General features: G+C 38.7%; 1 protein-coding gene across 3 annotated transcripts in view; it reads left to right on the forward strand.

The window, feature by feature from the left end:
- Positions 1-16,336, forward strand: part of EDC3 (enhancer of mRNA decapping 3) — a 52,211-nt gene that overhangs the window by 7,133 nt on the left and 28,742 nt on the right. For all 3 annotated transcript variants that reach the window (XM_079912475.1, XM_079912474.1, XM_079912473.1), the window contains 2 exons: positions 9,790-10,000; positions 12,949-13,265. In XM_079912475.1, the coding sequence (XP_079768601.1) occupies positions 9,837-10,000; positions 12,949-13,265 (481 nt within the window). In that variant the 5' untranslated portion in view covers positions 9,790-9,836. The remainder of the gene's footprint in view (positions 1-9,789; positions 10,001-12,948; positions 13,266-16,336) is intronic.

A 16,336-nucleotide genomic window follows, 5' to 3' on the forward strand; every position in this document is an offset into this window, starting at 1 on the left:
TGAGGTGCGGCCAAAAAAAAGAAAAAGGCAAAAATAAAATAAGCATCAGAGTAGGATTATGATGGAATATAGATGATAGGAAAGGAACTCCATACTTTTGTGACATTAAGTAGACAAAGGTCAATCAGGAAGGGGAAAATAAGCATAAAACATGTGTTTTATGTGCCTTTTACCATCATCAGTGTTGAAATTGTGTTGCATTAGAAGTTCACCTGATCTCTTAAATTCTTTGAGATATATTGATAGCTGTTGCAACTCAGTGATGGGTATGTGGGGATCATTATGCTGTTCTGTCTATGTTTGGATATGTTTGAAATTTTCTATAATAAAATGTAAAAAAAAATTGATGGATGAGCCTGCTAATGCATTGTTTCTTTTATTTTCTGTTCTGTCAACACAGTTTTATGATACTTGCTCAGTTAAATACTACAGAACTACCTGAGTTTGTCTTTAGGTTTTTGTATTTCTAATGAGACATACTTTTTTTTTTAACCACAGGAGTGCCTTTTTTGCTCCTTTAAAAATATATATATATATATATATATATATATATATAGCTATTTTTCCTTTTTTAGACTCTGTTTTCTGTAGGTATATTTCTGAAATTAATATTTGAAAACTGTTTAAAACGCTATTCTATTTCTTTTCTATTTTTCATGGGAAACACTAAGCCAGTGTTTCATTTTATACTTAGTGTTGTATGTTATGTTTATATACTCATCTACTGTTTGCTGACTTCCTTCTGTGTGTAGGGCAGTGTTAGATTTCATATCTTACATAGGATTTTGCATAGGATATGCTTAGGGATATTGTATTTTTAGAACCATTTCCAAGGAGAGCCAAGGCATTTAAATCTAGAGTATTTAGATACTCTAGATTTTGAGTGATTAACCTCTGTCAGATTTATTATATCTAATTCATTCATTGATTGGATTAATATTTATTGAGTTCCTCTTCCATTCTAGGCAGAACAAAACAGACAAGGTCCCTTGCCCTGGTGGAGCTTACATTCTAGTGGGGTAACACATGCAACATAAACAAATAAGATAATTCATATGGTGAGTCATTTTGGAATCATAACAGAAAGTGTTGGAGAGTGATGGGGAGTAGCTGCATTAAATTGGATAGCCAGGGAAGGCCTCTTTGGGGTGGTGACATTTTAGCAGATACCAGAAAGAAAAGATAGAACTAGCTGTTCACAGAGCTGGGGCAAGAGTGTTCTGAGAATACCTGGTGCAAAGTTTTGGAGGGAACAAACTTGATATGTTTGAGGAAGAGTAAGTAGGTTAGTGTGTCTGGAGAACAGGGGGAAGGGAGTGGTGAGAGATGAAGTTGTCTGTAGAGGTTAGCAGAAATCAGATCATGTAGGGCCTACAGTCCATGGAAAGGAAGTTATTAAGCAGAATCATGACAAGTGATTTACATTTTAAAATTTGCTCTGGCTGCTTTGTAGAGAAAGAATTGGAGGGGCAGAAGTGGAAGCAGAGATACTAGTTAGAGGTTTCCTGTAATTACGAGATGATGGTGACTTGGACTAGGAAGGTGGTAGTGGAGCTGGAGAGAAATAGACCTATCTTTGAGGTGGTGACAATAGGATTTGTTGATGAATTGAAAGTATGGGATGAAGGACAAGAAAGGAATCAAGGATGACTTCTGACTCTTTTTTATTTCTTTTTTTGTCTAAGCAGTGTAGTGGATATTGGTGCCATTTATTAAGATGGGAAAAGCTTGGGAAGGAACAAATTGGGGGATGTTGAGTGTGGGGCTAAAGAAATCAAAAATTCTATTTTGGGCATTTATGAGATGCCTGACAGACATCTTTGTAGGAACTGTCCAATGTGTGAGTTTTCATCTTTACGTTTATGGAAAACCTTGCTAGGAAGTTAATCTTATTGGAGGAATGGCTAAATATTCTGTGGCATTATATAGTGCTTATGTTGGCTACATATACTTTTCCTCCTTTTTTATTGAGATATGGTTTACATACAATAAAAATGCACAGACGTTAAATGCCCAATTCAGTGAGTTTTGATAGATGTGTACATCCTTGTAACTACTGCATCAGTAAAAACATAGAACATTTTCATTTCAGGAGGCACAGAAAGAGGCCTCTGTGCCTCTTTCTAGTCAGTTTTCCACCCTATAGGCAAACACGTTTGATTTTTCTCACTATAAAGTAGTGCATCTTGTAGAAATTCTTATAAATAGACTCATATAAATGTATCTGTATGACTTCTTTCAGTTTTTGAAAATCATCTGTGTTGTAGCATAAGTAATTTGTTCCTTTTTATTGTCCAGTAGTGTTCTGTTGTATAATTACACCATCATTGTTTCCTCTCTTCTCCTTGTTTCCAGTTTTCGGATATTGTGATAATGTACTTTGTACATGTGTGTACAAGTCTTTTTGTGAATATATGTTTTTATTTCTCCTGTGTAAATCCTAGGAATGAAGTTTTGGATCACAGGTGTGTGTTTAATATTGTAAAAAACTGCCAAACTTTTCCAAAGTGCTTGTATCATTTTACACGGTCAGCAGTGTAAGAGAGTTCCAGTTGCTTCACATTGTCATACACATTTGGTGCTTTCAATTTTGATCCATACTAGTGGGTGTAGTATCCTCTGTTGGTTTTTTCCCAATTTAATTTTTTTTTATTGTGGTGAAGTATTCATAAAATTTATCATTTTAACCATTTTTAAGTGTACAGTTCAGTGACATTAGGTGCACTCACATTGTTATGCAACCATCACCATCATCTGTCTCTAGAACTTTTTCATCATACCTAACTGAAACTCTGTTCCCATTAAATAGTAACACCCCGTTTCCTGCTCCCCCAACCCCTGGCAAACACTGTTCTACTTTCTGTCTCTGTGAGTTTGACTATTCTAAATTCTTCATAAAAGTGGAATCATACAAGATTTGTCCTTTTGTGTCTTATTTCACTTAGTATAATGTCTTCAAGGTTTATCTGTGTTGTAACATATATCAGAACTAACTTCCTTTTTGAGACTGAATGATATTCCATTTTACGTGTATAGCGTGTTTTGTTTATCCATTCGTCCATCATGGATGTTTGGGTTGTCTCGTGTGTGTGTGTGTGTGTGTGTGTGTGTGTTTAATATTTATTTATTTGGCTGCACCAGGTCTTAGTTGTGGCACGCGGGATCTTCATTGCCACGTGCGGGATCTTTAGTTGTGGCTTACGGGATCTTTAGTTGCGGTGTGCGGGAGATCTAGTTTCCTGACCAGGGATCGAACCCAGGTCCCCTGCATTGGGAACACGGAATCTTAACCACTGGACCAGGGAAGTCCCTCATTGTATTTTAATTTACATTTCTCTGATAATTAATGATAATTGAACAGCTTTTCATATGTTTATTGGCTATTCATATAACTTCTTTTGCCTACTTTTAAAAATATGTGGTGTTTCCTTTTTATTCCTGATTTGTAAGCATTCCTTATATATTCTGGATACAAGTTCTTTATCAGATATATCTGTTGTGAATATGTTCTCCTTGACTGTGACTTACCTTTTCTTTTTTTTCTTTTCTTGTTTTGGGGTGATTGTAACAGAAGAGGGCAGAAACATCTTTTTGCCATCATAAATTTGAGAGTTTTCTTGAAATGCTTGGCTGCCAGGGAGGTAGCCTTCATTGGAATGATTTTGAGATGGGGCTAGATTATATGGAATACCTTCCTAAATATTTTATTACAGTACCTTTGTTTTAAATTTATGACTGTCTTAACGCATCCAGAGAATGATTTGGTTTGGAAAAAAGTGGAAAATAATTTGGTTTGAAAAAAAGAGTTTTCTGCTCTGGAGTATTGTAATGAAAGCTAGGTGGCTTTACCTTTTGACTGACTGAGGCTCTATCCTGAGAAAATTATTTAAGACAAGCACTGAATGAAATTAATCATTGCTGCACTAACCATAATTGTGAAAAATGGAATTATCTAAATGCCCATTGAGAAAAAAACTGTGATATGTGAATGCAGTTTAATATGTACAGCATGCAAAATATGCCATTGTACTAAGAAGCTGCCTTTATGCCCTGGTTACAAGTATGTAAAATATCCATTATAATCTCTCTGTTGTAAATTCCCCATCTGTAAAATGGGATAGTAAGGTAGCTGCCTCATAGGGTTGTCATGATGATTGAAGGAGAGAATGCCCCTAAAGTTTTAGCTCGTTCCTGAGACATAGTAAGTGTGCAATAAATGCTAGCTGCTGCTGCTGTTACACAATATGATGGTATGTGTATAAAGGCTGTGGGATTATGTGTGTTCCATTCACCTTTTGTTTTCTTAATGGTGATTCCCCCCCCTTTCTGTTACCTACTATATTAAATCATCACCAAATTTAAACCATCACCTATATAGGTTTTGAATCTGTCATCTTCTTTCCATCTTCATTGCTTCTGCTTATGCCAGCTTACCACCATCTCTTAAATGGGCTGCTCTAGTTGCCTCCCAGCTGCATCTTTTTCATACCTCTTCCAACTTGTATTCTTTAATGATGACTTTTGATGAGCAAGACTTTAAAATTGTGATGAAATCTGATTCATCAGATTTTTTCTTTTATGATTAGTACTTATTTGTGTTTTGGCTAAAGAAATCTTTCTCTGCCCTAAGGTCACTAAAATATTCTATTTTTTTGTTTTCCCAGTAGCTTTAGTTTTATGTTTAGATAGTTTATTTCAAATTAATTTTTTTGTATCTATGTGGGATAAGACTAGACCGTTATTTTTTTCTCATATATATCCAGTTGTTCTAGCACCATTTACTGAAAAATACTTTTTGATTTTTCCATTGATTTATCTTGGTACCTTGATCAGAAGTCAGTTGACCATGTGTGTGTAGGTCTATTTCTGGACTCTGTTCTGTTGATCTAGTTGTCTATCCTCGCACCAATACCACACTGATTTTCTATAGCTTTATAGTAAAACTTGAAAGAAGATAGTGTAAAACAACTACCTCTGTTTTTCTTTTATATGATTATTTTGGCTACTCTAAGTATTTTGCATTTCCATATAGATTTTAGGACCAGTTTTTCAGTTTCTCCAAAAAGGCCAGCTGGGATTTTTATTAATATTTGTATTTGATCCACAGATCAACTTGGGGAGAATTGACAACTTTAAGCTCTTCAGTCTGTGAATGTGGTACATCTCTCCATTTATTTAGATCTTCTTTTAATTTTTCTCAGCAGTCTTTCAGTTTTTATCATAGAGGTCCTGCCCATTTTTCATTAGATTTATTCCTAAGTATTTTGGTTTTTAATACTATTATAAATAGTATTTTAAAATTTCATTTTCAGTTGTTTGTTGCTATTATATAAAATACCGTTGTTTATTTTATATTGAGCATGTATCCTGTGATCTTGCTAAAGTCATACTAGTAGGATTTTGGGGGGGGTACATTCCTTAGGGTTTTCTACATGCACAGTCAATAATACAGCTTACAAATAAAGATAACTTTACATCTTCCTTTCCAATATTTATGCTTTTTATTTCTTTTTCTTTTTTTATTTCACTGGCTAGGACCTAAATATAGTGTTGAATAAGAAGCAGAAGTGGCGAGACTGGACATTCTTGCCTTGTCCCAGTCTTGCGGGGGAAAGAATTCATTGTTTCACCATTAGTATGATGTTAGCTTTAATTGTTTTGTAGATGCCACTGCCCCTTTTTTATATCATGGATGGATGTTGAATTTTGTCAGATTATCTTTCTACATGTATTGACATGACCATCCATGATTTCCCATTTACTTTGTTAATGTGGTAGAAGACGCTGATATTTTAAAAAATTGACCTTTTTATTTGAGGTAACTGTAGATTCATATGCACTTGTAAGAAATAATAGAAATTCCATATACCCTACCTGTTTTTCCCCATTGGTGACGTCTTGCAAAACTATAGTACAATATCACTACCAGGATATTGACATTGATATGGTCAAATATAGAATGTTTCCATTACTACAAGGATCCCTCATGTTGCTCATTTATAGTCATCCCTGTTTTCTTCCTGCCTCCCAGCACTTCCCTCACCCCTGGGAACCACTAATCTCTTCTCCATTTCTATAGTTTGTTCTTTCAAGAATATTACACAAATGGAATCATACAGGATGTAATCTTTTGGGGTTGGCTTTTTTTCACTTTTTCTCCCTGGCATGAATATACCACAGTTTGTTTCACGATTCACACATGGAAGGTCATCTAGGCTGTTCCAGTTTGAGGCTTTAGGAGTAAACCTGATATGAACATTCATGTACAGGTTTTCATGTGAACCTAAGTCTTCCTTTCTCTGAGATAAATGACCAGTCGTGCAGTTGCTGGGTCACGTAGGAGTTGCATGTTTAGATTTTTTTATAAATTGCCAAATTGTTTTCCAGAATGGCTGCACCATTTAGTAGTCCTGTCAGCAATGTGTGAGTGTATGAGTAAACCAGTTTTTCCACATCCTTGCTCGCACTTGGTGGTACTGTTTTTCATTTTAGCCATTCTGGTGGATATGTAGTGATATCTCATTGTGGTTTTAGTTTATATTTCCCTAATGGTTAATGATGTTGAATATCTTTTCATGTATTTATTTACCATCCGTATATCTTCTTTGTTGAAACGTCATTTTGTGTCTTTTACCCATTATGGATTGGATTGTTTGGGTTTTTTTTTACCATTGAGTTTTGAGAGTTCTTTTTTTAAAAATGTTTATTTATTTATTTATTTGGCTGTGCCGGGTCTTAGTTGTGGCACACGGGGTCTTTGTTGCAGCATGCGGGATCTTTAGTTGCGGCATGCAGGATTTTTAGTTGTGGCATGTGGGATCTTTAGTTGCAGCATGAGGGATCTTTAGTTGCAGCATGCGAACTCTTAGTTGTGGCATGCGGGATCTAGTTCCCTGACTAGGGATCGAACCCGGGACCCCTGCATTGGGAACACAGAGTCTTAGCCACTGGACCACCAGGGAAGTCTTGAGAGTTCTTTATATATTCTAGATACTAGTCATTTGTCCTTGTCAGATAATGCAGTTTGCAAATATTTTCTGCCAGTCTGTAACTTGTCTTTTTTATCCTCCTAACAAGGATCCTCTTGCAGAGCAAAAGTTTTTAATTTTCAAGAAGTCCATCTGATCAGTTTCTCTTTTAATGGATCAAGTCTAAGAACTTTTTGCCTTACCCTAGATCCTGAAGGCTTCTCTTATGCTTTTCCTAAAAGTTTTATAGTTTGACATTTTACATTTAAGTCCATGACCCATTTTGAGTAAATGTATATATAAATTATGAGATTTAGGTCAGTGTTCATTTTCTACTGATGGATATCCATTTATTCCATCACCGTTCGTTTGTTTTAACAACAAAAGCAAGGTATAATTGTATTCTTTCACTGGAGGATATGAAACCTGATATAGTTATTAAACTAAGTATGTTATTTTATTTTAAAAAATATTTATGTTCTGCTGCTTGAGTCATCAAAGAAGATTGTCTTAATTCTCTTCTGTTGACTTAAAAAATTCTTGGATTTTTTTTTTTTTAATTTTTTGGCTGCATTGGGTCTTTGCTGTGTGAGGGCTTTCTCTAGTTGTGGCGAGTGGGGGCTACTCTTCATTGCAGTCTGTGAGCTTCTCGTTGTGGTGGCTTCTCTTGTTGTGGAGCATGGGCTCTAGGTGCGTGAGCTCAGTAGTTGTAGCATGCGGGCTTCAGTAGTTGTGGCACGTGGGCTCAGTAGTTGCAGCGTCTGGGCTCTAGGGCTCACAGCCTTCAGTAGTTGTGGCGTGTGGGTTCAGTAGTTGTGGCTCACAGGCTCTAGAGCTCAGGCTCTAGCAGTTGTGGTGCACGGGCTTAGTTGCTCTGCCAGCTGTGGGATCTTCCCCCGTGTCATGTGGGATCTTCCCAGCCCAGGGATTGAACCCGTGTCCCCTGCATTGGCAGGTGGATTCTTAACCACTGCACCACCAGGGAAGTCCCTATTCTTGCTTTTTTTTTTTTTTTTTTTTTTTTTTTGCGGTACACGGGCCTCTTGCTGTGGCCTCTCCCGTTGCAGAGCACAGGCTCCGGACGCGCAGGCTCAGCGGCCATGGCTCATGGGCCCAGCCGCTCCGCGGCATGTGGGATCTTCCCAGACCGGGGCACAAACCCGTGTCCCCTGCATCGGCAGGCGGACTCTCAACCACTGCGCCATCAGGGAAGCCCTTGCCTTAATTTTTTATGACATTTCTGTTGCAACCCTTTTGTTTCTTTTCTCTTTTTTTGGCCACATTGGGTCTTTGTTGCTGCACGCAGGCTTTCTCAGTTGCAGTGAGCGGGGGCTACTCTTCATTGTGGTGCACAGGCTTCTCACTGCGGTGGCTTCTCTTGTTGGGGAGTATGGGTTCTAGGCGCGTGGGCTTCAGTAGTTGTGGCTAATGGGCTCTAGAGTGCAGGCTCAGTAGTTGTGGCACATGGGCTCAGTAGCTCTGCAGCATGTGGGATCTTCCCAGACCGGGGCACAAACCCGTGTCCCCTTCATTGGCAGGCGGATTCTTAACCACTGCGCCACCAGGGAAGCCCAATCATTGGTTTTAAACCTTTCATCTTTTCTAATATAAGCATTTATATTAGAAATAGATAAATATATAAATTTCCCTTCAAACACTATTTTAAGTGCATCCCATAAATGTTGATACGTTAAATTTTCATTTTCATTGAGTTTGAACTGTTTTCTGTTTTTTGGCCACGTGGCATGGTGTACAGGATCTTAGTTCCCCGACAAGGGATCGAACCCACGCCCCCTGCAGTGGAAGCGCAGAGTCTTAACCACTGGACTGCCAGGGAAGTCCCGAATTTGAACTGTTTTCTAACTGCCCTTTTGATTTCTTCTTTGACCCATAGGTTATTTAGAAATGTCTTGCTTAATTTCCAGATATTTTGGGATATTTGAAATATCTTATTATCAACTTCCAATTTAATTCTGTTATGGACAAAGAGCATACTCTGTCTGATTTCAGTCCTTTGAAATGAATTGATACTAGTTTAAGGCCCAGCATGTGTTGGTGAACTTGAAAAGAATGTTATTCTGTAGTTAGGTGTAGTGTTCTCTAATGCCTTCAGTCAGCTTTTTAAAAAAAAAATTTTGTCCACAATTTTTCATTGTCATCAGCAAGAGGGTTAGTCTGATATGAGCTACTGTGACATTACCAACATTATTTTTTCATATATTATTTATTCTCTTTGAAAACATTCTGCTGGCAGATATATTAAAATATAATGTTATATGGGCTTCCCTGGTGGCACAGTGGTTGAGAGTCCGCCTGCCGATGCAGGGGACACGGGTTCGTGCCCCGGTCTGGGAAGATCCCACATGCCGCAGAGCTACTGAGCCCATGCGCCACAACTACTGAGCCTGCGCTGTAGAGCCCATTAGCCAGCCCATTAGCCAGCGGCCCATTGGCCACTGAGCCTGTGCATCTGGAGCCTGTGCTCCGCAACGGGAGAGGCCACAACGGTGAGAGGGCCACGTACCGCAAAAAATAAATAAATAAATAAATATATAATGTTATAAAACAAGTGATAGTTTTTGTGATATGATGTCCAGGTAAATATCCAGTGCATGTGGTTTAAAGCAGTTGTAAGATCTATATATATAATGGTATTGCTTATTCATTAGTATGCTTACTCCTACTAAAAAAAAAAAGCTTTATTTTTTATGCTTGATTACCTCAATTAAGGATATGATAGAATATATATTATTAAGAACACCTGGTACAGACCTGGTATAATGTTTGGTGAATTTTATTAAAGATTTATCTTTTTCTCAAGGTACACTACATTGTTCCTTCTCTCCACGGTGGTCTCACATCTGAAACATGGCTGCGGATTGGCTGGGCAGTATTGTGTCCATCAACTGTGGAGATAGCTTGGGTGTCTATCAGGGAAGAGTATCAGCAGTGGATCAGGTCAGCCAGACCATTTCTCTCACTCGGCCTTTCCACAATGGAGTGAAGTGCCTTGTGCCAGAAGTCACTTTCAGGTGAGTATCCTGATTCTTCCAAATCCAGTCTGGTGATCTGTGGAGCTTGACCTAGGTCTCATTGCCAGTGTTCTCTTGCATAGGGCTACTTTTGAGTAGAGTCTTATCAGGGGTGAGACTTTGCAATCTTAGATCTTATAGTTCTACTGTTTCAGCAGAGACTTTGTGTCATAATTAGCTTTCAGCTAATGATTCAGGGTTTGTGAAACATTTTTCTTATCTCTGTCAGACATGCAATATTATATTTAAATGCGTCAAATTCAGAATAATATTTCTGTTTTCTGGTTTGAGATTTCCTTTCTCAGTTTTGTATTATTTGTGCTTTCTTACATCTAAGGTCTTTATTGATCCCCCCACCCCACCATGTAACTATCTCTCTTTGTAGATTTATATTATGATTTATCTCCAGAGGCACAGTGTAGCCAGTAGCTGAAGTTCTTAGCTACAGGAATGTATTTTTCTTAGTGTTTGCTAACAGATCTCAACCTTAGCTGTCTCCACATCCCTCTTTTCACAAGTTTGACAGAAACCTCCCTTTCTTATGTGCTTTTTTTTTTTTTTAAAAAAAGAGACTGTCTGGCAAGAGCTTCCTTGACTTCCTAAACAGCATCCACATGTAACCTTTTCTGTAGGTGTATCCATTCTTATTGCTTATCTCCTCTGAAGTCTTCATGGAAGAAATATCCTTTGTGTTCAGGGCTAACCTTATCGCACGTATGCTTTATGTGCTATCCTTTTCTATCTCCTTTGAGGCCCTACTCCTTTTCTTTTGTGTCCTCACTTGCAACCTTTATACTGTCTCTTTTCTCTTTGCTTTCTAACATTCCCAGGCCTCCCCCATAGTAAAAACACTCCCCCTGCCCCCCCTACATACACACCTTGCATTTGCCACTAGGTATTGCCCTGTCATTTCCCTTCTCTTTGTACTCATAATTCTTTTCAGAGCAAAATACAGTTGACCCTTGAAAAATGAGGAGGTTAGGGCGCCAACTGCCTGCGCCATCGACAGTCTGGGTATAACTTTACATTTGACCGTCAGTATCCATGGTTCTGTCTCTGCAGATTCAACCAACCATGGATCATGTGGAACTATAGAATGTATTTAGTGGGGAAAAAAAATCCATGTATAAGTGGACCTGCACAGTTCAAACTGTTGTTCAAGGGTCAACTGTAGTCTGCTTTCATTCCCTTTGTGGCCTAGTCCCTCTAGGCCCTCCCTACTCCACCATTGTCTTTTTTCCAACTTTACCATCTTGCTGAAATACCTTTTGCCAAGTGCCAAATTCAGTGGAGTGTCTCAAATCTGATCTTATTCAAATGTGCCCTAACTGTTGGAATGGCCTCTTCTTTTAGTTTCTTTGTCACCCTTTGGGTTTTCTTGCCATGTATTCCTCCATTCCTTTATACACCTTCCCTCACCCCCACCCCCAGATTCCTTTTCTTCTCAGTTTTTAAGATGGGGTTAGTCAAAGTTCTATCTTTGGTTCTTTTCTGAGTCTGTATTCTCTTTAGACAGTCTTATGGGTATCTTCTTACACATTAGTGAGATCCCAAATCTTTAATTTAGACCCATTATGTAAGTTCCATACACTTTAATTTAATTGTCTACTGGTCATTTCCAGGTGGATATCCCACAGAATATCCTAAATTTAAGATTTTCAAAGCTGAGCTCCTTATGTTATCTGCAGATTTCTTCCTCCCAAGGTGTACCCTTAATTAGTGACTAACGACACCTTTCACCCAAGTTAGAAGCTTAGGAGTCATAATAAATTCTTTCTCTTGATCCTCATGTTCAGTTAGTTACCAAATTCTGTGGATTCCAAATGTTATTTGGTTCTGTCCTCCCCTCTCTCTTTGCACTGGCACTTGCCCTGTTCATCCTCTCTTATTTCTTGCCTCATCTCCTAACTGGTGACCCTGCGTCTAGTTTCTCCACCTTCCTTACAGCCACCAGGAAAATCCAGTGTGATTATGATCTGATCCCTAATTTCCTCCACAGCCTTAGCTCCTAATGGCCCTCCATAAGCATTCTACTCCTTAGTAACACTGTGACATTTGCAGGTCCTCAAATGGCCCACATTTTCTCAATCTCTGAGCCTTGGCCTAAGATGCCCCTCTCCCTACCATACTCTGCTTGGCCAACTCTTATTTTCCTTCCCCCACCAGACTTAGCTTAAGTGCTTCATCCATCTCTGCCAGACTCGCATGTATTTTGCTTTGGGGAGCTCTAGTCCCCTGTACATACCTCTGTCATAGTATTTAACACTTTTGATTACCTACTTGAATTTTCTGCTAACTAGACTGTGAGTTCCTTGTGGGCATGTAATGCTTTTCATAGCTATATACCCCACTCCTAGTACAGGGCTTACCATATAGTAAGTACTCTGTGTATACCTATCGGATGAGCAGGTGAGTGAATGAATGAAAAAAAACTATTAAGCAGTCTAGAAATCTAAGATGTTAATGATAGTTTTGTGATTAACAATAGATCTCTATATTTTTTACTGAAGTATAGTTGATTTACAATGTTGTGCTAATTTCTACTGTACAGCAGAGTGACTCGGTTATACATATGTATACATTCTTTTTTATATTCTTCTCCATTATGGTCTATCCCAGGACACTGAATATAGTTCCCTGTGCTTTACAGTAGGACCTTGTCCATACATTCTAATAGTTTGTATCTCCTAACCCCAAACTCCCACTCCATCCCTCCCCCTCCCCAACTCCCCTTTAACAATAGGTCTCTTTAAAGGCCAGTGCTGTGTCAGTTGAATGTCAGTGGCTGAGCCTTGTCTTTAAGTGCTCTACTACCTTTTCTAGGTTTTGCCTCTGATGACTCATTGAAATGCAGCCCTGCAAAGGTGTAGCTGGTTGCTCTTGATCCCAGTTACATGTCTGTTATCACTATTATAGTTTTGAGACTTGGACTCTTTTGTATATTTCAGGGCAGGTGACATAACGGAATTAAAAATTCTGGAGATACCAGGTCCTGGAGAAAACCAACATTTTGGAGACCTTCATCAGACAGAATTAGGCCCCTCTGGTGTTGGGTGCCAAGTAGGTATCAATCAGAATGGCACGGGCAAGTTGGTCAAGAAGCCAGCCTCTTCCAGCAGTGCCCCTCAGAACATCCCTAAGAGGACAGATGTGAAGAGCCAAGATGTTGCAGTCTCTCCCCAGCAGCAGTGCTCAAAGAGCTATGTGGACAGGCACATGGAATCCTTGACTCAGTCCAAAAGTTTCCGTCGTCGGCACAACTCTTGTAAGTTGGATCAAGTTAATATTTCTTCTTAACCTGATGTTTCCTGTCCACTTATCCACTTCTGTTCTTTAAATAAGTCATTTATTACCCTAATAAAAAAAGGATGCTGGCAGAGCTTCGCAAAAATATAGCATGTTTCTTTTCTTCTGGATCTAGTTCCTCAAGATATTAAAGGGAAAGGAAATGAGCTGTTAGAGACTCACACCAGCTCTCTGCCCTCTCCCACCACTTCCCTTCCTTCTAAAAAAGTCAGTGATCTGCCTAGAGTTCACATAGACAAAAGTGATGTTGTTTTTAATCTGGTCACTGGTGGTAGTAGTGAAGTCTGGGTTGAACCTGCACTAAAGCTGTTCTGGGGATTCTTGAATAACTTCTCTTTTTGTGATTTGACTCCCATCCTCAGTTAGAGGAGAGGAAGGGATGGGCCTAGGCATCTCTGTGATCTTACAGTTTCTGACAGATTGACAGTTTTAAATTTGCTGCGTTCACTGTCCCTGCCGGCACACCAAGGAGGGCATACACTGGTGTGTGTTAATGCCCAGTTTTGTTTGGTACTGACAAATTGTTGAATGTCATTTGCTCATTATAGAACCGTAGTTAATTCACAAGAATCAGGTATGCTCTTTAACATATTGAATATTTACTAGAGTAAAGTTATAATAGTGAATTATAGAAGATTCACTAGAATCTGTGTGGCCCTTCAGAAGCCAACATTTTTAAGTTTTGAAAATGCCTGATTCTGTGACTAAACTATTGGAATTTTGAGGAAAAAAAAAGGTATTTCAAGGCACTTTTCCTTCAGTGCTTCTTAAATAACTATCTGAATTGACAGTGATTGAAGATCTGAGACTGAAATTGAGTTGTTAGTTCTTCTGTATCCTTTGAAAAACTGTAGAATTATTAGATACAAAATGACTTTTTCCATTTAGACTTCAACCTTCTGTACTTTGCTTTATTTTCTCTTTAAGAAAAAAAAAAACACCTTTTTTCTAAATAAATAGAAAAGGGGCTTCCCTGGTGGCGCAGTGGTTGAGAGTCCGCCTGCCGATGCAGGGGACGTGGGTTCGTGTCCCGGTCCGGGAGGATCCCACATGCCGCGGAGCAGCTGGGCCCGTGAGCCATGGCCGCTGAGCCTGCGCGTCTGGAGCCTGTGCTCTGCAATGGGAGAGGCCACAACAGTGAGAGGCCCGCGTACTGGAAAAAAAAAAAAAAAAATTTTTTCTTTACCAAAAAATTGACTCTTTGTTAAGTTCGAATGTTCAAGCAGTTTATAATCTCTCATGTACTTGTAGATAATCTTCATTAACAATTTGTAAATTACATTTTTCACACATATTTTCCCCTTTATTAACATCTTAATATTACTATGATACATTTGTTACATTTAATGTAACATTTAATACATTTTAATACATTTTAATGAACCAGTGTTGATACATTAACCAAAGTCTATATTTTATTCAGATTGCCATAGATTTTACCTCATGTCCTTGTTACAGGCTGTCATCCAGCATACCACATTACATTTAGTAGTCATGTCTTCTCTTGGCTCTGACGGTTTCTCAGACTTTCATTGTTTTTGATAACCTAGACAGTTTTGATGAGCACTGGTCAGCTGTTTTGCAGAATATTCCTCAATTGGTATTTGATGTTTTTCTCATGATTAGACTGGGGTTGTATGCTTTTGGGAGGAAGACCACAGAGAGAAAGTGTCGTTTTCATCACATCATATCAAAAGTACGTACTGCCACCATGGTTTATGACTTTTGATGTTGACCTTGATTGCCTGGCTGAGGTAGTGTGTGTCAGAGTTCTCCTCTGAAGTCAGTATGTACAGCCCACACCTAAGGAGTGGAGACTTATGCAGAGTATCTACATAAGTTACTTGGAATTCTTCTGCACCAGAGATTTGTTTCTTCTCTCTCATTTGTTTTTATCATTTATTTTTATCAGTATGGACTTATAAGTATTTATTTTATACTTTGGCTTATAATTCAATACCACTTCATTTTGGTACTCAGATTGTTTCAGCTTTGGACGCTGAGAGCTCTTCCAGTTGGCTACTGTGTACCTTTGACATGCTCCCATCATTGTGGGTGGGGTTTTTTTTTCCCCCATTACTTCCTTACTTTCTGGCACTACAAGGTGCTCCAGGTTTATCTTTTATATTTCCTGCCCCAGCCCTAGAATCAGCCATGTCTCCAAGGAGCCCTGTTTCCTTTTACTGGAGAATGGTATTACAAACCACAGTCTAGCCACTAGATGTGCTCATTGCTACTGGGTGTCGCCCTTCAGCTGACAGAGCAGGAAAATATATATGTGTATACTCAACCAGTGTATGTACACATATCTGTAAATACTTCTTTATGTAACCTTCACTACTATAATATTAAGCTAAATATAAGTTCATACTGATGTGTGCAAGTCTAATCCATTACCACATGGATCATTCTAGCCTCTTCCTTATCTGTAACCTCTCCCTCCAACTGTGAGAAACCCATACCATCTGCCATCCATTGACTTAAATTATTCAATTCCAATATACAGTATCAGAATTACTAACCCTAATCCATACTCCCACCCCCTTCATTGACTTGTTTCATGTATTTGTAACAGATTGTTTCCTTACATTCAGCATTTCATCCTTGGACCCTCCAACCTCCTCAGTGATTTTTTAAAAAATTTGCATGCATTAAGTCTCACTCTTTGTGCTCTAAAGTTCTGTGGGTTTTAACAAGTACATAGTATCTTGTATCTCTCATTACAGTACTCTGCAGAATCCCCTGTGTTTCGCCTATTCAGTCCTTCCCCTTTTCCCTCAGGGACTGCCCACCGCCCCCCTCCCCCAGCAACTACTGATCTTTTTACCCTCCACCTCTGTAGTTTTGCCTTTTCCAGAATATCACATAATTAAAATCACATAGTATGTAGCCTTTTCAGACTAGCTTCTTTCACTTGATATGTATTTAAGATTCATCCATGTCTTTTTGTGGCTTGGTAGCCCATTTCCTTTTATTGCTGAATAATTTTCCATTGTAGGATATATCAGGACATCTTGGTGGCTTCCAGCT

This window comes from Stenella coeruleoalba (genome assembly GCF_951394435.1).
Source record: "Stenella coeruleoalba genome assembly, chromosome: 2".
Classification (NCBI taxonomy): Eukaryota; Metazoa; Chordata; class Mammalia; order Artiodactyla; family Delphinidae; genus Stenella; species Stenella coeruleoalba.